This window comes from Leptopilina boulardi, unplaced genomic scaffold, assembly GCF_019393585.1.
Source record: "Leptopilina boulardi isolate dan_hultmark-lab unplaced genomic scaffold, ZJU_Lbou_2.1 LbouV2_212, whole genome shotgun sequence".
NCBI classification, from domain to species: domain Eukaryota; kingdom Metazoa; phylum Arthropoda; class Insecta; order Hymenoptera; family Figitidae; genus Leptopilina; species Leptopilina boulardi.
Window position 1 is genome coordinate 357053 of NW_026137766.1, and position 21393 is coordinate 378445.

Genomic DNA, 21393 nt, shown 5'->3' on the forward strand with positions numbered 1-21393 from the left:
GTGATTTGCGGAAAACTGTAAATAAAAAAAGCATTAAAGAAAAATTTGCAAAAAATCTTATAACTTAAACTTAAAACTTAGTGGTTTATGATAGGTTGTAATGTAAAAAGAATTTCACTCCTTCAAATCATTCGCATTTTTGACGCATAAAACTGCAAACTGCATTATTAGAAATAGTGTTGAAGCTCGATCATTTTGCAATGATAATTTTGGATTGGCAGCTGTAATGAGACACGAAGGAAAGGAATATTATACAAAAATTTGAATCAAAAAAATATGTCACCTTTTTTATTTTAAGTTTGAAATTTTTATTTTGGTCGTTTTAAAAAATGGGGATAAATTATTTTCAAAAATTACAAATCTGTTTCATATTGTTCGAAGATAATAGTTGAGAGCTACCTCGTTCACGCGAAGGAGAGGGAGAAAGGTCTTGGTTTCGGGTTGTAAGATGAAGGAGCTGAAAAAAGAGACAAGAAATCACGAATTATGACTAATAATTTAATTTGATTTTACTAATTTTAAGTTGAAGAAAATGTAAAATTTTTCTTAGATCATATTTAATCTAAAAGTATACCATTACTTGAAAGCTAATACTAGTATTGACCTCAAAAATAGAGATATTATGAAAATAGAAGATTCGCTCAGAAATTTGGGTGAAATTATAACAAAGGTTCCACGTATAGGTGAAATCATGCCATCGTCCAGAACTTCGTACTTCCTTGATCCTATTTACTCAATGCACTCCCTTCCACAACGTCATGGAAAGGGATGCATTGGGTCTATGGGATGGAGGGGATACGGCATTCGCAACGACAGTGCCATTTTGCTTGCATATGTAATTACTAGAAGAGTCGAGACCATCGCGGCTGGCAGCTCTCAACGTACCAATCGTGACTTGTCAACGACATTATTGGGATTAGAAAGGATAAAATGAAGGAAAAATCGACTATTTGTCAGATAAGATAAAAAGCTATGAATACTCAATCGCACTAGCGATGACAAAAATGAAACTGACATTTGTGGGACAAGTGAAAAAAAGAAGCCAAAGCAATTTGGCACGGTCAGTCAGCTCCAATCTATCGTCATACCTTTGAAGGAGGAACTTTTTGGCTTTGGCAAAGTAGAGCACAACCGACCTATTCAAGAGAATCGGATTCAAGGTTAGGTTACTCATCGATTGGAAAAAATAAATACAGCATTTCAGAATCTCCAGTTTGTATTGAGTAGAAAGATAATAAAATGTCTAAAAAGAAAATGATTTCAAATTGAAATGAATGAAAAATTATCTGGAGTTTCTTAAAAGTTTTATAATGCTTATAGAGCTTAAACCACTGTTTTGAAGTAAAGAAGGGGAATTGTATTGTTAATATAATAATTAACTCACCAGTCACGTTATGACTCTGTTGCCGCGGAAGAGTGCAACCTCCAGAATTGAAGGTAGGTGTGTTGAGGGTGGTTCCGCTGTAAAGTTTCGAGCCGCCGGTGTTGTTAGATGATGGAGCCTGGTGAACAGATCACTTAATTAATAAAGTCTCATAATATCACGATTTTCTTTCAACTTCGTACACTAAATACGAAAAATGCTTAAATTTTAAATTTTGAAAAGATTTTATTTTACTTCTATTCTATTTTATCGTTCCATTTCACGATCATTTTATCACATTTTAAGTATCCAATTAAATGAATTTAACTTTATGATACATTGCACCAGTTTCACAATATGTAAAAACTAAAAGCACACAACAGTCATGAATTTTTTGAACTGGGATAAGAGAAACCTAGACTGCGATCACACAAGTAATCATCTTTAGATGATTGCGTACCGAGGTTGAACTGCGTCAGTGAAGACGATTGGTATTGATTGAACAAAGACGTTACCTGGACTGGACGCAACCTAGGTGAATCAACGAATAAGATGCCAATATGGGTGGGCTGTAATACAGATGATACACAATGGTCAAGTGCCACGCATAACTTATATTGCGACAGAGGTAAGCAAGCAAAAAGTAATTAGTCATGCATTAAAAAAATAGACGTATTTTCCTTGGGACTTCTAACAATGACGATGAAGGTTCACCAGTGAATCGTCTGGTTCTCAATAATAAGAATGAGGAAATTCAGACCTGAAGATTCAAAAATTTGCATGTTAGAAATACTATAGGGGAGGTTAGAAAAAGCATCAAATTCGAAATTCCGATAATAATTTCTGTCGATACAAAGTTTGCCTTCATCAAAAATGGAATCCAAACTGACTCTTAGTGGAACACTTTCTGAGAATTTTTCCAAGTAGGATTTAAAGAAGGTTTAGTACTCTACTCTATGGACAATTTTTTAAGTATTTGGAAGAAGAACAAAATATCGGGAGGAAATATGGGAAAAGAGTAAGGTAGTAAAACAATATTTGAATTAAAAAACGGAAAGAAATAAAAAAAGTTTGAGGAGATTGATAAATTTTTCTTATGAGTTACTGAATTGTAGAAAATAGAAATTTATATGGAAAATATAATATAATATATCGTTTTTTTTAAATTTACAGCAATTATGCAATTTCCAATCGGTATATGTTAGGTAGGGGTTAATTGAATGAATAAAAAACAAGAGAAATAATGAATTTTTGAATCATCTCATTAAAAAGAAATTTAAGATTTGCACTTAGTTAAGTTAAATCTACTTTGTTAATCACCTTGTCTGAGTGGGAATAACAGGACCTCTGAATGTTGTATGAATCATTTTTGAAGTATTTGTCCTCGGAAATGACTGGGTCAAACCGAATCTCATTGATTTCATCAAATTTGTGGCGTGTTTTAGAGTTAGTAGGATTACGATTATAGTCGAGTTCGCCGTCGACATTGCTGACCTCATTAAGACCAGTCTGGATGGTAATGGTGCTCGTGTAGGTTTTCGAGGTTTCATTGCTGTCATTAAGCCCAAAGCAGCCATTGGTAGTGTGTCCATTAATTTTTGGTTCGACTTGATGTGACAGCGTTGAATCATCGTTGAGACGATGGCATGTCTGCAAAAGCGATTAGTAGCGCACAAAACACACACTGTTAATATCGGTAAACAAACTTGTTTATTAGAATGTTCCTTCTTTATTTTCTGGATTCTTATCTGAATTCCTATCGACACACGTAATGCAAAAATTTCTGATTGCACTCGCACAAAGTAAAGCGAGATATTTAATATGATAACTAGCGACAAAAATTATAAAAGAAACTATACTTTTACGCATGTACGGATTTCAAAAAAAATTATTTTTAAAACTAACCGAGAAGGGTAGTGGAGATGAACCATGATTATTGAGAGGCGGCGAAAGGGGTCCAACGTTCGACAGGGCTGCTGATATAGTTCCTGCTGGTGCTTTACTGACACTAAATTACAAAAAATTCTTCAAGTGTGATAATTACATAAGGGGTTGTTCACAAACTACGTCATGCTATTTTGTACCCATTTTAAACCCGTCTCCCTAACGTCTCGTTTTAATATATGAGGCATTTTACGTGTAATGTCCTGAGTTATAAAATTAATTTCTCGAAAAAAATGAAACTTGGGAAAATTGTTGTCCTACCTGATAGTAAAATATCCCCAAAAAAATTTTGACTTTTTTGAAATTTTGGGGGATATAGAGGGGGGTCAATTTTATCAGTTTTCCCTGACACCGCCTAATATTTGCATTTTTTCTGTCTATAAATGCAATAAAAAAAATTTTGGCAGGTATGTTTGTTAAACGTTTTTTCATGCTCTTTGCAATAATGAATTTTATTTTTTAAAATTTTTGAATTTTGACCTTGATTTTCTATAATTAAACCTAAATTTGCTTTTTCACTAAAATCGGTCCGATTTTTTTTTAAATAAAGAATTACAAACGAAAGCTGAGGTTTTTTCCGATATGTATATAAATTTTCAGAATGCTGATTTTTTTTCCATAGATATTAAATATCAAAGATTTTATGTCGGCGCGCCCAGCGAGGCGGTCGACTTATACCGCGCCGCGGTAGCTGTTTACATTGGCGCGCGCCAACATAATATCTTTGATATTTAATATTTCGAAAACTAAAAAACTCGGCAGTCTGAAAATTTATAAACTGATCGGAAAAAAACTCAGCTTTCGTTTGCAATTATTTATTTAAAAAAAATCGGACCGATTTTAATGAAAGTAGCAAATTTATTTTTGATTATAGAAAATCAAGGTCAAAATTCAAAAATTTTAAAAAACGAATTTCACCATTGCAAAGAGCATGAAAAAACATACCTGCCAAAATTTTTTTTATTGCATTTATAGACAGAAAAAATTCAAATAGTTGGCGGTGTCAGGGAAAACTGATAAAATTGATCCCCCTCTATCTCCTCCAAAATTTCAAAAAAGTCAAAAAATTTTCTAAGGAAATTTTACGATCAGGTAGGACAACAATTTCCCCAAGTTTCACTTTTTTCGAAAAATCAATTTTTAAACTCAGGACATTGAACGTAAAATGCCTGATATATATATATACAAATAAAATTTTTTTCAACATTTCACTAGAGGCACCTTTATTTCCCCCTAGAGGAGTGTGACGTAATTTGTGAATGTTCCCTAAAGGAAGTTAAAAATTTGTTATACTTACGGAGGTACAGTAATTGGTGTTAGTCCAGTCGGCACTTGTTGTCTGGCTACCATTTTCGCATGTATATCGCAATAGAGTTTTTCATTAATATTGTAGTATCCAACATTTTTTAGCGATGTGCCGCAAGTTGAACATTTAAAGCAATCAACATGTAAATTCTTGTCCTTAATTCGAACGAAGACACCTCTGTAAAATGAGCAAATATTAAAACTTTCCAATTTCCAGAAAGAAAACAAATAGCAACTGATCCTTTAGTAATTTTTTTAAATTTTGGAATCCATCAGCGGAAAAGAAATAATAAAGTTAAAAAAGTTATGGAAATAATTTCTTAGCTACGAACAACGTCTTATCCATCAAGAAGAGAGATTCACACAGTAAAAGATCTAAGAAACAACAGTGAGAAAGAATCAAGCAATAATGATTAAAAGTGGTACAAATTACAATAGTGTATCGAAATGTATGTTTGTAGAAAGCAAAACAAAATAAGTTTACAAAAAGGACTTTGCATAAAAGTGGATTTTCAAAATGCAATATACATTCCACTGAAAGCGTCAAAATTAATTAAGACGCGTCAGTGATGAAAGAAAAACATATCAATCAAAAACACATTAATAGCCGAAAAATTGAGCAAAGAAAAATAACTCAAGGATATATTTACAGACGAGGTTCTTATGTAATGTTTTCGTTGCTATATTTGACAAATGCATATATAGAAAATTTGTGATTTTACTTCCTCTTGGCCGTAGATCAATATCCGTCTTATGCCAAAAGTGTAATATCCTTGAGTCATTTTGACCATGAGATCAGCAGTGTGATTTGTGCTAACGATTACACTGATGATAAATTTTAATCATGATCAATAATAGTGTTTCGATAGGTAGCTACACTAAACTGTAAATTAGGATAAAAATCATGTTCTTTCTTTCTGTTCGTGCAATATAGAAAAGAATCAAACTCATTGTCAGAGCATCAGAATATTTTTTCCTTACTCCGATGACCCACGTTTATTTTTGTATTAATCATATTATTTTTCTTTAAATTTATTTTTTTTCTTTTGTCAGTTTAAATTTAGGTCTGGAGTTTTTATTGGAAATTTCTCCGACGCTCTGTATAACTAGAGAACATGTAAACAAACAGAGAAGACATCGAAATTTGGTTTCTTTTGGTAATATAGTTACACGATCGCATTGTCACAGTTGTGACAAATGGGTGAATCAGAGGAAGTAAGCGAAGAGGATGAATATTTTTGTCGACGCTCAATCTTCTCAACTTCTTGAAGTGAAGAGCTTTCGCAGGAATTTGAAATTGTCTGGCACAAGCCCCGTGATCGACAGAGGGGTGTTAGTGATTTCGGCGAAGTTGCCCTTCCGCCAACTGCGTGGCTTGCCGAAGAGTAAAACTCCGTCCACGAATGAACTAAGGCAACGAAACAAAAACAGGTCTTGAATTTATTATGACTAATTTTTATATCTCAAGGGAAATTTTTATCCAAGAAAAATCATTTAATCCCGCCTAGTTGCAAATTTTTAATATACACTTGTTGATTCTAACTGTTTTAGATCATTATCAGGAAGCAAGTGTTATTTTGCTTACACAAGTTAGAATAATAATTTAGAAAGTTGAGTCTCAGTCGATGATATTGACGTTGTTCAAAGCCAGGATCCTCACTTGTTTGTCTCAGTCAGTAATCGACTTACACAATAAGCCTTTCACAGTCGGCGCAGATGTTTTGTCCTGGTGGTAAACTTGACTGAGGTGTGGTTGGTTGTGGTTTTGTTTCTGGTGCCGCAACTGGTCTCAGACCTGCTATCGCTGGACATGGGGGTGATACTAGTCCACTTGGTACTGGTAGGTCAACTATTTTTTTCAAAAGAGGACATATCGATATGCTTGCGATTACTTACAAGAAATTTTTAACGTCAAGTGAGTTAAAGATGTAAAGGAATTTTTAATTATGGTAGACTGGTATGTAAACATGAAAAATGGTCAAAATAATAATCAATAAAATATCAAGTCAATGCTAAAAATATTGCCACTAACCAGGTTCAGGTGTTTTTGGTTCCTTGTCAGCTTCTTGAACCATTTTAAAAACTTCGCTATTCTCTGCATTGTAATTTTTTTCATTTTTCTTAAAGTTGACCCTAGAATGTAATATTAAAACTAATATTAAAAATAATTGAATTAGTATCAGATTTATTATTATTATTATTTTTATTATTATTGGAAATGATAATTAAAATTATTTTAAATTCCTACCTTAAGGGGTTACATGGGTCAAAAAAAAATATTTTTTTATTTGATAGTATAACATGTCAAGAATATTTTCCCAAAGTTTTATGATAATTTGAGTTAAATTTTAGAAAAGAAAGAGAATTTTCAAAAACGCTTTTTGTTTCAACCGGCACCTAGTAAAATTGATTTTTCATTACTTAGAAAGCTGTTTTCTCAAAGCTATTTTTGAAATCGGTAGTCACGATTTATCAAAAACTAATGAATCGATTTTTCTGTTTGTCACACTTCTTCTACATAGCATTCACTAGTGATTGAACGAAGGATTTTTTTCTGTTGATTACAACCGATTTTACATGATCTCAATGTCCCAAAAATCGTAATTTGTGACAAAAAACTCTACCAAAAATTCAAATTTTAATTTTTTTAAAGAAACTCTTCGTTCTATTACGAGCTTACTCATCTACTACTAGAAAATATTTGGTTTTTTTATTTTTGATGAAGTAGTCATTAGATATCGTGACTACCTCAAATTTACTTATTTTGGAAGGGGTTTCAAAGAATCTGTTGCCATTGGCTTAATTTCTAATATTTATTAACAAAAATTTTATAACTTACTTATTTTATAGTGTAATGATATTTGGTTAAGTAATAATTAAGTAATTATTTATTATTTTTAACTAATAAACAATTAAAAAACAAGTAAAAATCACAATTTTTTTTTAATTCAGAGACCCCAAAAACCCTTATATACTAATTTCATAATTTGTCGACAAGAATTTGTTGTTGGGACTACAGTATCAATTTTTTCTCTAACCGTGAAGGGGTTATGGTAATTAAGTTCTGAAATAAAATAATTTACTTATCATATGAAAAAAAATTATAAGAATTACATTTTTTGGCCTTTCTGACCCACGTAACCCCTTAAATCGAAAAGAGTCCCTTTGATAAAAATCGTTCACTGAAATTAATTTACACAAAATTTACCCAAGAACACCTCCAGCTAAAACTTCAGCTTGTGCAGAAAGTGTTTCAGCAATAGTTTCTTCGCTGTAAATGCCCACCGGACTGTTGTACTGTTTATTGACGATGGACTTTATCGAACCTTCCCCAGTACCGTTCAACTGGAACCCAAATGTAGAATGTTCTTAAGATTCTTAAACGTTGTTAAAAAGATTTCATTCAGCATATCAGTACTTACAAATGGCTTCGGACTGAAATTGTGACCGCTTCCGATTAGCGGTCCATCCTGCTTCTTTGATACTAAAGAAGTCTTTGTTACTGGAGAAACATTAGTTGCTGGTATCGATGGTGTTGGAGAAGGGAGGGTCGAGCCAATAGGAGTTACACATGGTTTCCACGTGCTGCCACCTCTTAAAACAAAAAATATCCATTAAGTAAATCAAAGTTACTTTTTTCCTTTGAATACAAAATCGAGGTATTTAACTTTATCAGGAGAATAAACAATTTTTTATAACAGCAAGGAAATAAATTGACTTTATTATTAGTACAATAAACTCACCTCTGAATGGTCATTTCGAAATTATTTCCGGCCCTGACAATGACATCTTGTGCGTCTTTGTGCCTTAAGTTAAACATATCGGTGTTGTTCACCCTAATGACAGCATCTCCAGCTTTCAAACCTGCAGCCTCAGCAGGTGATCCTCCATTTACCTGAAAATATTTTTATTTTTTAATAGGTCACATTATATTCAATTGGAATTCCTTTAAATTTTCTTCTGACACCACTGGTAAAGAATTTAAAAAAATTCTTCCTTAAGCGGGCAAGCCGGGTCTATTGGACTCCATAGAATTTATATTCTTTTGAGAATTACAAGATACGTAGATCAAATCAAATAGATCAAATAGATTCAAATCAGTTCAATACGGTTCGCTATATTTTTCGAGAAATTTACTTGTGAAATTAGGTAGACATACCAAATTTCAACTTTCTGTCTTCAATGATTTAAAAGATAAGTATAAAAATTACCATCAGTTTGGCATTAGCATACTGTGGCCATTTAAATATTCATGAAGTCTCGTGTTTTTTTTATTTTTACATATAAGAGTTATAAACTTTTAAATATCTTGAAAATCAAAAAAATGACAATTTTATTTTTCAAATTTTTTTTATACTTGTTAAGAAGAAAGAGAAAAATTGCATAGAAAATCTTAAAGTTTGTATCAAGTGTTTTATATTATTGGTAAGTTTTCGTTTATTTTAAGGATTCAGTACACTTTCTCATAATTAATGAATAGAAATCTTAAAATTAGGTTACACATGACAAGTTAAGTTTGAAATAATATTTTATCAATTTTTTGAGATATCAGAGTCATTTCCAATGTATTTTTGTGTCCTGAACACAATCCCGGGTTCCAAAATTGCGTATAACGTCAGGTTGGTGGCGCCAATGTCTATGACGTTTAGCATTGGCTCATTTTGATTTGCAACAAAAATGAGACTAGATTTTTTTGTGTAGGCTTAAATTAAAGCTCATATTTTAAACTTTAAAACTCATAAAAAATAAAAAAAATTAGGTTCAAGTCACCTAAAAAGATTATTGGGGTCATTGCCCTAATTTTTTTCAAGATTTAAAATTTTTTTTTTATTATGCGCATATGGGTCTTAAAATGTACGATTTAAACTTTAATTTAAGCCTATATAGAAGTCTCTAGCACATTAGGTTAAGGAGAAAAAAAATACTGTAAACCCTCAAAGATACATTTTTTGAGGTCTTTAACTTAATTAAAAAAAAATTTTTTTTGACTTGCCCATACGGGTCTTATAGTATACGATTTAAGATTTAATTTAGGCCTATATAGAAGTGTCTAGCACGTCTGGTTAAGGAATAAAGAAGTTATAAAAACCCTCAAAAACACTTTTTTAGACTTTACTGTCACTTTACTTAAAATCCTGACGTGATACGCAATTTTGGAACCCGGGATCGTGTTCAGGATACAAAACTACATTGGAAACGACTCCGACACCAAAAAAGTCTTATTTTGTAGACCTGTGTTATTTAATAGCTTTAAACATTCGTACAAAATAATGATAATTTTAGTTATTAACAAATTCCAATAATATTGTGTATCTTTTTTAACAAATTGTGTGTTTGAATAAAAAATAAGTTTTAAAAAAATCGTTCCTGCTAAGTATTACAATTTTTAAAAATTACATTATTAATTAATTAAAAATTACATTAAAAATTTTAATTTTTTTTAATTCGGAAAATTCTCTCTTTTTTAATTACATTTATAGAATAGAAATATATGAGTTTCTATTCCATTTAATAATATATGTATTCGAAAAAAAAATAATTACAAAAATAAGAATCGAACCGAGTTTTTCTTGCTACCAATCAGCTACCAACTTAAAAGTATATTTACAAAAAGAAACTTTTGAAATCAAACAGAAAAGGAATTAAATAGGATTGAAAGAAGTTGGAATGAATTCCAAAAACGGAATTAAACTTTGCCCACACAACAAAAGGATATACCAGGAATATTCCACCGAATGATGGGATATCCAAGATTTCTATCCCGTGAGTAACCCGTGCTGTATATCCCAAGGATATCTTATACGGGATTTCCCGCAGTATCTGAGACGGGATATCTCGCATTGGATATCTCATACAAACTATCAAAATGAAGTGAGCTTTTTAAATTTTAAAAATTGAAATAATAAAATTATAAAATGCACAATTATAATCATAATATTTTTTATTAAATTCTCTTTCCATCAAATATATAAATATAGCTTTACATTTCAACAAATAATTTACATTAAGTATTTTTGGAAAGACGTTCCGGAAACGTTTACACTGTAAACATCTTGTCAGCTGTATGGAAATCTCAGGAATATGATATCCATGCGATATCCTAAAATATCCCTGGGCTATCTCAGGGATATGGTGGGATGAAAATGGGATATCCCATTCTGTGAGGGTGATTATATCACATTATTATTACACTACCGCGGAAATTGTACGCCGGATGTAAACTGCGCCGGGTCGAACCGAATTTTACCTACTTTTATCAGATGAGTATAATCTAACATGTAAATTGCGCCGTGGTTGTCACTTGCGTCCAGGAGAAATATATAAAGACAGTTAGAATTATTTCTCAAATCGTTATTGCACTGAATTAATTTGTAAATAAACTTAGGGAATCAGTTACTACTACTCTGGCTACGTAGAGAATAATTTCATAGTTGAAAATTAATATTTATTGTTCTAAGTGACATTTTTTTATATTTAAACTATATATGGACTAAATTTTTTTCCTTTTTATTTTATAAAATCTAAAAAAAGTCTGAAAGAAATGACACCTTGACAAATTGAATATATTAATTTTTCAATTAGATATCCAAGAAAAACCAAATTTTCAATGTTTTTACTATTTTTTTGATTTTTCTGGCAAAAATTAATGTTTTTAAATGTTCTTGGGCTTATTGGAATCGTATTTTGTTATACAATTCAAATTATTTACAACAATTTATGTCCACATTCTTCTCTAGCGTATGCAAACTGTGAAAGTTGGCTGAAAAAAGTCAAAAAATTAAAGTTCAATTTTACAACAAAATGTAATGTTTAAAAATCAAGTAAATAGATCATCCTAACTTATCTGATTTGTGTAAGTAAATTTATGATTTACATATTTTACTGATCATTTTTTGTCATTTAAATATTAATAATAATTTTTTGACTTCTTTTGAGACAACTTTCACGGTTTGCATTCGCTCTGAAAGAATGTGGAATGAATGGAAAATTGTTTTAAATAATTTAAATTGTATAACAAAATATGATTTCAATAAGCCCAACAACGTTTAAAAATATTAATTTTTGCCAGAGAAAAAAAATAGTAAAAACATTGAAAATTGTGTTTTTCTTAGATATCTAATTGGAAAATTTACATATTCTCTTTGTCACGGAGTAATTTCTTTCAGACTTTTATTAATTTTTATAAAATAAAAAGGAAGAAATTTTAGTTTTAATATTTTTGCAGATTTAAATCACTTTATAGGAGTGAGTATTATTACGGGATGATTTTTTTCTTAAATTTTTTATATTATGCATAAAATTTTTTTGTTATTTTATGATTAAAAATGTAATTTAAAATGAACCAAAAAAAGAATTTGTAAAATATAACACTTTCAAAATTTAAAAAAGATTTTCAAATTTTTCAGTTGTTATATTTTACATCATAAAAATAAATTATTTGGTTATATTTTGTAGTCGTCGAAAAACCAGAGATCGACCAATTTCTGACGGTAGTGTATATGTCAGTAATACAGAAAATCAGAGTTTTTTACCTTATGGCATTGAAAGGAATAAATAAAATAATAAACCGATTCCACTTTTGGAATTGCAATTTTTTAACTTCACCATTGCGAAATAGAAATAATCAGGATTAAAAATTTACTAAATCTATTCCTCTAACTGGAACACAACTTTCATTTGGAATAGAAAAGATTTAAATTTTTTAAAATTTTATCCAGTTTGAGGGTATTGAAAAAAGAGGAAATTTTCCGAATTAAATAGAATTAAAATACGTACAATTTTATAGAATATAAGATATTTTTTATTATTTTTAATTCCAGGATTTTTACCGGGTTAACCTTATAGAATTAAAGATGCTGACAATTAAGATATAATTACTGTATCTGCTGTATGTACGACTCTTTGTTTTGTCAGAATTTCTTGTTTGCACGGAGAAACTTTAGTTTATAAAATTTGATATTATAATACTAAATTTTACAAAAAGCCAATAGTAAACGAGGATGTAGCGTTACCTTTGTGAAAATTACTATTTAAATATTTTACTGAGTGAGTATTCTTAATTTGGAAAGAGTAATATAATAATTATGGATTTATATTTCTAAACAGAAGGAAATTTTAATAAAAAAAAATAGGAAACTGAAGTTGGTGAATCGTTGAAAACGAGCTTTATAAGTATATTAATAACTGAAAAAGAATTATGAAATTTACAAAAACTATGGTAAATATCCATCCCGTGTGAAAATAAAATTACTACCCACATAGCACGACTTCTTGCTGTGAGGTTACTGTAAGGATATCTGTAGGGTTTGTAAGGTTACCGTGTAAGCCTACAGTAAACTTGAGGTAATCTTAAAACTTCCGCTATTACAGTAAGCTTTCACAGTAAAGCTAAGGTAAGCTTACACAGTACAATAGTGGTAAGTTGACATGGTAAGATTGTGGTGAGCTTACACGGTAAGGTTGTTGTAAGCTTCCCGTAAGGATACTGTAAGGTTGCTGTAAAGTTACTGTAAACATAGAGTAATATGAAAATATATTAAAAATATTTATATTAAAATATATATATTATATTATAAATTTTTTTTATAAAAAATTATATATTTGATAAAGTACTTTATGAACCCCAATAGGGTTTTTTAAATAAAATTTCCTGATCAGCCGTATGTGCCATAGAAAACTACTGCGCATAAATATTAATAAAATTTCTTTATTAATAACATTCTATGTTTACAGTAACCTTACAGCAACCTTACAGTAAACTTACGGGAAGCTTACAACAACCTTACCGTGTAAGCTTACCACAACCTTATCATGTAAACTTACCACGACCTTACTCTGTAAGCTTACCTTACCTTTACTGTGGAAGCTTACTGTATTGGAGGAAGTTTTAAGATGAGCTAAAGTTTACTGTAGGCTTGTACGGTAACCTTACAAACCCTACAGATATCCTTACAGTAACCTCACAGCAAGAAGTCGTGCTTGCTAGTATAGTGGTATAGTGTTTTGGGAATATTGACATAAAAGTTAAAAAGCCCTCCACAATAATAGAAAAAAATGACTACTGTACTAAATTTTACCATAGTCGATTTTAAATGTTCTAAGTTGCACCTTCAAATATCACAGTAAACATATTATATATACTCACACATATTACATATTCTTGAGGAACGCACGCTTTTAATACAATACTAATATAAAGAAATTATTCAAATAATACACACATTCACATAATCGTCGCAATACATGCTTGAGAAAAAAGAGAAGTTCTTTATATACTAAACAACAAAAAGTATTGTCGCTTGCGTGAGAATTTCTACAAATATATGTTATATACCTGTGTAAATCTAATTTAATATTTTAAATTTATTTAAATTTATTAATTAAAATATAAATTATCAATATGAATAAAGTAAAATTTAAATTAAATGCTCAAAATTAAATATTATTCAGTAAATTTCATTTTGTGTTTCCTTCACTGTTTAACTTTTTGAATAATTTTAATTAAAAATTTGGAAAATGTCTTTAAAATTTTAACAATATGTAGGGTCATATTTGCAAACTATATACTTAATACATACATATTGATAATATTACTATTAGGTGATGAAACACAATCGGTTATACTCGACAATAACCGGATATTTTTCGTACATCATCGGTAGAGTTCGACTAATCGAATGCTACTAAGAAATAAAATTCCTATTTTCAATGGGAATGTTTTCAAAAAACAATTTTAGATGTTACAATAACCATTTTTAAGATGAGCAATATTTTTAGCACCTCTGCTTCTTTCCAATAAAAATAGTAATATTTTTAAAACAAAGTGTAATATGTGAAATTTTAACTCTTACTTTTCATAATTATTCTAGTCAAAATTCTTTTTGTGAATATCTATTTCTCCTAATTTACAATTCATATAGCTTTTATTAATCATTCCAACTCCTTATTGTAATTATTAATAATATACTATACTTTTAAATGATACCGATAAATTTATTTTGTAATACAGTAGTAGAAAATAATGTCATTTTTATCACTTCATCCTCTCTTACTATTGGTTTTTTGTAAAAATAATTATTATAATGTCAAATTTTACAAACTAAAGTTTCTCCGTGTGGAATAACTAGAAGGAAAAAGTTGATAGAGTCGAATGAATCGACTACATGGTTCGTTTGGTACTCGGTCTCAGCTTTTGCGATGGAATCTATTTTTAAAAGGCTCACAATTGTCACGAGCTGCTTTAACTTTCCAGAGACTCCAGTCACAATATTTCAATTAGACTGCAAATAATTTTTGAAGGGTTTTTAATTTTTGACTTCAAAAATATATATTTCTTCTTTCAGAAAATACAATCAAAAATATTATTTTAATTGTTCAAATGTTAATTAATTTTCATTTATTAAATTATATTCTTTTTTTTAAATTCGTTTATTAAGATTTTTGGAAATGATGGATTATGCTTGGCGGAAATGAGAATAATGAATCTTCGTGAAAAGACAGAAGATAAAAGCAAAAAAAAAGTAAGAAGAAAACACACGTCAATCCTCGAAACATCGAGCCTTGTTTCCCAGCATTCTTTTGATGGTAGCATCGGAAATAATTAATGGACCTCGAACCAATCGGTGGCGATCAGAGCGCGGGGGTGGGGCCTCCTCTATAAATACGTTTGTAATTCATCGACGTTATTTTTATTGCATCTTAAAACGCCAGCAGCCAACTCTCGCCCATCGCAAAGATTTTCGGTATATCTTTTCAGTATATCTCGAATCTGTGATGAAGTAAATTTAGGTCGACTGAAAAATGCACTATAGACAACCTACAATGCTCGCTTGCTAGTGATGAATATTTACGCCTTTATTTTCCGCTCTCATTCTACTTTATTTTGGACTGTTCGCTTCGCAGAAGAAGATGAAAAAGAAAAATCGAAAACAAGATTTTCAGTGAGAAAAAGACTTTTTCCTTTTTTATTTCTTTTTACCACTAAAAACAGGAAAGAAAATTTATACTGGAGTCTAATTAGTTGATTGACAAATCGTTATTAGTAAATCATATATCTCTCTTTTACCTCATGTATCTCTTTAAAACACTTTTGAGACAAAATTTCTGAAGTGTAGAGAAGAAAGAGGATTAAAATTTTAGTTAAATACAAATATGAACAGAGGATTTTTTGAAAACTACAATGTTCAAATTTTTTCTATTGGTACACTTCAGGAATTTGATCACTTATATATATATATATAAGGGGGAGATGAGCACTTGAAATAGTTTGTAATTATGAATCCATAATAAAGCACTTTATAGAACGGCATTACTGCCGAAACATCGATGTTGATGAAAAAGGCGATCGCCTTTTTCTTTTTCTCTCATGCGATAAGAAATAAACATGGAACGTTTGGAGGAGCAATATATATATAAATCTAGATAACTGTTTTAGATAAGTAGTTCCTGACAAATTTTTTTATTTTCCTTGAAAGTTTTAAATTACAAAGTAGTAAAACACTGAAATGGCTACATCATCAAAAATTATACATTTTTTTTATTTTTTAGAAAAGTGTAAAAAATAGAATTGTTTAATAGAATTTAGAGGATAAACTCTCATTGTGAAAGTTGCATTATAATACGAAGAAATTTAAAGTCACACTTTTAATCGGGATTCCGAAAGACGACGTACGTGTGGAACGTAGGACGCGGGACGTAAGTCAGGGTTAAACCGGGTGGGTACACCGTGAAAGCCATGTACCTCTAAAAATAGGTCTGGACCGGTTTAAAAATAACCTCCTCCTTTAGCCCTCCTCCACAACAACGTCCTCTTCCCCTTTGCGAGATGCAGGTATGCAAACATATACGCACTTGTGTGACGGGGATTAAGAGGAAGGTAGAATATTTGCCAAGGTGTACAGGGTACACATTCCAACGAGTGGATTATCAGTGGCGGATGGATCATTCCACACACTCCACTGGAATGTAACCTGTGCAATTCTAATTCCCACGACTAAACCTTCCCCTTTGAAAAAATGAATATTTCATTTAACAGAAAGTTACAGATAAGAAAGCATATTTTCTTGAGCATTATTATAGATGACAAAAATAACACTTTCTGTTTTCAGAAATATCCCAGTGTTATTTGAAGTTATATTTTAATTTTTTAACATTCACGATATCGATGCAGCAATATTTGACAATATCCACATTACAAATCGACTCGTCCAATATATTAAATGCATAATATCGATAGATGTAAAATATATATGAGACAAAATTTCAGAATTGTACTAATTCAAAGAAAAGGATAAAAATAATTTTGACCTATATGTTTTCGAAAGGATTTTTCCTGCTCTTTCGAATGGTGCAAACATTTTTATAAAAAATTCAAAATTTACCCCTTTTTTGAAAATAAAAAATATTTTTGACTTTTTTTAAAAAGGACCCTTTTTATTCATTTTTTTACCCCTTTAAATAAAGTATAAAATATTTACTTTTAATAAACAAATTGAACAAAATGTCGTTTTTTTGTTTTCGAGATATTAATAAATTAATTAATCTTAATAAAAACTTAAATATTTTACAAACAAGTATACAATTAGTATAGCATTGAAATTACTTATTAAAAATCTACTAAGCCAAAATACTTCATATAGTGCTCGTTATTGGATGCTGAGTTACATAAGGTTTTAATTGGTAAAAAAAAATTTTAATTTCCAAAAAAGGGGTAAATTTTGAAGTTTTCACATAAATTTTTGCAGCATTCGAAATAGCAGGAAAAAATCTTTCGAAAACATATGGGTCGAAATTTTTTTCATCCTTTTATACAATCTGGCGTTCCTAAGATTGGCAAGAAACACCTTACCCGATCTGGGCCACAAGATGAAGCCTCATTATGACGCTTCCTAGGTCTGGTCCATATCGAGTGAGACATTTCAAGACATTTTTGGACCAACCTAGTGGGCACACTTGTCCAAAGACATCCTGAGAATGTCTTTTGAGGATTTCTTTTGGACTTCGATTACACTGAGAAAAATGTTTAGTCAGAGCAACCAAAATTTGGTTGGGCCAACAAAAAAATTTTGTTGATATTTAAGCAACCAAACTATTTGTTTGAGTCAACCAAAAAATTTGGTTAAGTGTTTTTTGTTAGCATAACAAAAATGTTTGGTTAGCACAACAAAATTCTTTTTGTTAGGTCAACAAAAATGTTTGGTTAATCAAACAAACAGTGTTTTTTGTAAAATTAAAAATTTTATTCTACCTTATTTCTTTTCTTTTTATCTTTTTTATTTATTTTATTATTTATTTATTATCAATTCAACATTGAATTTATATTTATCCAATTGAAATATTTGTGGACTTTGAAAAAACTAGAATTGGAAGTAATTAGGAGTTGAAGTTTTTGGGAATGAAGTTTTCATTTAACATATTTCTGACATTATTATATCGGATGTTATTGTTATATTATTAAAGTTATAGGAGAAAAATATAGTTATTCTTTAATAAGAATAATCTTCTATTCTTTCTTTTATAAGAAAACTGATATAATATTTGAAATTGTCTAACATATGAGTCAAACAGGTTACGTCAGGATGAAGACTTCAATTTCAAAACCTTGAGATTTCTAAAAAAAATGTTCGTGAAACAAGTTTCTATTTAAAATCATAAAAATTTTGTAACTCACAAGTATGAGTTAAATGCCGATATTTTGTTTTCGTCACGTTTGAAATATCTATTATTAAAGTTTTATTAGAAATACTCTTTTTTAAAGAAAACTATATATTTCTACGCAGAAAAAACCTAGTCTAATTTTTGTTGCAACTCAAAATGAGACAATGCTAAACGACACAGAAAGTGGCGCCACCAACCTGACTCATTTTTGTTGCACATCAAAATGAGCCGCCTACACGACTCATTCTGAGTTCAGCTTTTTCTGTGTAATTAGAATCTTATTTTACTAATATTTTCTGATAACAACATTTATTTTAATGAGAATGAGAAGTTAAGCAGTTTTAAAAAAAGATGTGCAAAATGCACAATGACGTAAGATCGGAGTTATTGAAATACTTGTGCTCGAAACAAGGTTTTATCTTCTTGAAATGCACTGACACTTTGAAACAGTGCCAATAAGAATGTTAGCGAAGTCACGAACGTCACACCATAACTTAAATTATTCATAACATTTTTTGTAAAATTTTTTCTCTTTATAGTTAAACTTATTTTATTTAAAGAAAATATTCTTCGATATATAGTTATGGAAAATTTGTTTGTTTCTTTAATTTCTTTAAGAAAGGAAATAAATAATTGCGTTTTTTAATTATAAAAAAGTATTAACAAAAAAATTTTTTTTTTAAATTTAAAATAGTTATTTATAATACAAGACACAATGGGTCAGAAACGAAAAGGGCATAGGGGGTTAAGTATGCACATATTTGGCTCATATTGGCCGCATGTATTGCTACCCATATGAGTATAAAATTCTGAAAGTATGAACCCAAAATTCAAATTTTTTGGGAGATATGGAGGGGGAAAGAAAAATCAAAAAACTCATTTTTCTCGAAAACTACTGAACCGATTTTAATAAAATTTGTTTTTAAATTTGCAGAGTTTTTCGTCTTTATTTTAGAGACATGATGTATATTAGATTTAATTATTTTTTTACAGTGTACCATATATGAACATTAGTGTGAACCAATCAGCGCGCGTCGCTTTGGTTGCTGCTATAATGGACATTCGTACTACTATTACTATTACTACTACTACTACTACTATTATTACTACTACTACTACTACTACTACTACTACTGTCACCCTATTTTCTTGAGGAAAAATAAATTTCATATTTATTTAGACAAATTTTTTACGCTTCTTGTTTCACTAATCTTCGCCGCGCCATTTTTACTTTTTTGCAATTTTCCTTCCTTCTCCATTTCTTTTTTGTCAATTTTGAAAAACTGACATCAGATTCGTCATTAGCGACCCAGAAAACCTCGAGTGACGAGTTTCAAGTGAATTCGTTGAGTTTTAAAAAATTCGTCCGCCATATTGGAATTTAAAAAAAACTAAAAACGGATTTGTCATCAGCGACCCAGAAAACCCCCGAGTGACGACTTTCAAGTGAATTCGTTGAGTTTTAAAAAATTTGGCTGCCATATTGGATCCGCTATTTGGAATTTTAAAAAACTAGCACCGGATTCGTAATCAGCTTCCCCAAAAACCCCCGAGTAAGAAATTTCAGGCAAATCTGATCAATTTTAAAACTTTTCTTTTAATGGGGTAGTTTTTGATATTTTTCTTTACCCTTGTGGAGAATTTTTGTTACTTATTTTTTATTACAATGTTGACAATATTTGTAAACATATGTAATAATTAAGGCTAAAAAAAATTTTACATATAATTTATACTGTTTTTTCTGAGATTTTTTGACTTTTTTGGAAAGTGTATTTAAAAAGGGGTAGTTTTTTTGAAAACGGTGTGGATATGTATTTGTTACTCTTGGCCAGCCCTTTAAAACGAGACCAAAGCGTAGTTAATATGTCTAAATTTATAAAAGTTATGATTTTTAGAAGTAGGTGGGACATATATGTCCCACTGGCCATTAAAGGGTTAAAGTGTAAGATATATATATATAGCGAGACTGATTGGATTTGATAGAAGTCGGCAGGCAGTCACGGTTGAGCTTAGGATAAGTTCGACTGGGATTTGTGAATATGATATACTTCATGAGTAGAAATTTGTTCGACTGTGGCTTGCATATGTATATGCGATAACCAATAACGCTTCTGAAGGTTGGCACAATCGATTTCAACTTGTTGTTGGCCGAAACCACCCCAGCTTGTACGCATTTTTGGAGGAAGTGCAACAGGAGCAAGGTGATACTGAGTGTCTGATGAGACAACTTGCTCTCGGTCAGAAAGTAAGAAACATTCCGCGTAATTCTTTTCAAATGATGGAAGACAGAATTTTCAGCATTGTTTCACAATATGATACTTACGTCCAAGAAAATCGACAGACTGCTTACATAGAAGCACTTGGTCACTATTCACATTTTTGAAATTTTAATCTTTTTATAACTTTTTGCAACAATCTTTTTACAAATTAACAGATTTTTTTACAGAAAACATTTTATAACATTTTTTAAAAATTTCTGAATATATTAATCTAAATTTTTTACAGATCTTTGAGACACATGATTGTTTACCTCCCCGTGGTGTGTCTTGGAAACAATATTTCTGAAATATTTCAAAATAATGTATATTTCAATAACATTGGCTAAATATCAATCAATTAAATAAATTTTTATTTTTGGACTTTAAATTTTTAGTTTTGGACCTCAAATTTTTAGTTTTGGACTTTTGTATTTTTTGGACTTTTTAGATGTTGGACTTTCTGGATTTTGGATTTCCTAACCTTTGGACTTTTTGTCCTTTGGACCTTTCGGATTGGATAATCGGTCTTGGACCTTTTATTTTGGACTTTCTGTACTGCTACCATTGAGACACGTGATAATACGGAACAATATTCTTGGCAAAAAATTGTAACACAAACACATTGAGTGAAAGTATCTAAAATAAAAGTTATACATAGTAGATATTTAAATGTGTTTCTTTATTTATATATCGTTATTTATTTATATAAAAAAGAGTTTATTATTGTTGGTGTACGGAACCCTGGAATTAGTGCGAGTGTAACTCGCACTTGTCCGATTTTTTAATCTTCATTGAGGTTAAAAATTAAAATAAATAGACATTGTATTATTTTTTAATCTTTATTAACGTTAAAAAAAAATTTTTTCT

General features: G+C 30.2%; 1 protein-coding gene and 1 long non-coding RNA gene across 11 annotated transcripts in view; one reads left to right on the top strand and one right to left on the bottom strand.

Moving 5' to 3' along the window:
* The window catches only part of LOC127278866 (uncharacterized), a 63397-nt gene extending 42207 nt beyond the window's left edge, over positions 1 to 21190 (top strand). The window contains exon 3 of the long non-coding RNA XR_007842557.1: positions 20975 to 21190. This is a non-coding gene — a long non-coding RNA (uncharacterized LOC127278866). The remainder of the gene's footprint in view (positions 1 to 20974) is intronic.
* The window catches only part of LOC127278865 (PDZ and LIM domain protein Zasp), a 120372-nt gene that overhangs the window by 40844 nt on the left and 58135 nt on the right, over positions 1 to 21393 (bottom strand). For 4 of the 10 annotated variants that reach the window (XM_051300785.1, XM_051300792.1, XM_051300791.1 and 1 more), the window contains exons 2-10: positions 8356 to 8507; positions 8035 to 8206; positions 7821 to 7957; positions 6645 to 6745; positions 5783 to 6020; positions 4605 to 4790; positions 3269 to 3371; positions 2684 to 3013; positions 1385 to 1502 (exon numbers count right to left, since the gene is read on the bottom strand). In XM_051300785.1, coding sequence (XP_051156742.1) covers positions 1385 to 1502; positions 2684 to 3013; positions 3269 to 3371; positions 4605 to 4790; positions 5783 to 6020; positions 6645 to 6745; positions 7821 to 7957; positions 8035 to 8206; positions 8356 to 8507 — 1537 coding nt within the window. Of the gene's footprint in view, positions 1 to 1088; positions 1137 to 1384; positions 1503 to 2683; positions 3014 to 3268; positions 3372 to 4604; positions 4791 to 5782; positions 6021 to 6301; positions 6462 to 6644; positions 6746 to 7820; positions 7958 to 8034; positions 8207 to 8355; positions 8508 to 21393 lie in introns of all 10 variants that reach the window. The other 6 variants (XM_051300789.1, XM_051300795.1, XM_051300794.1 and 3 more) reach the window with 4 other exon arrangements.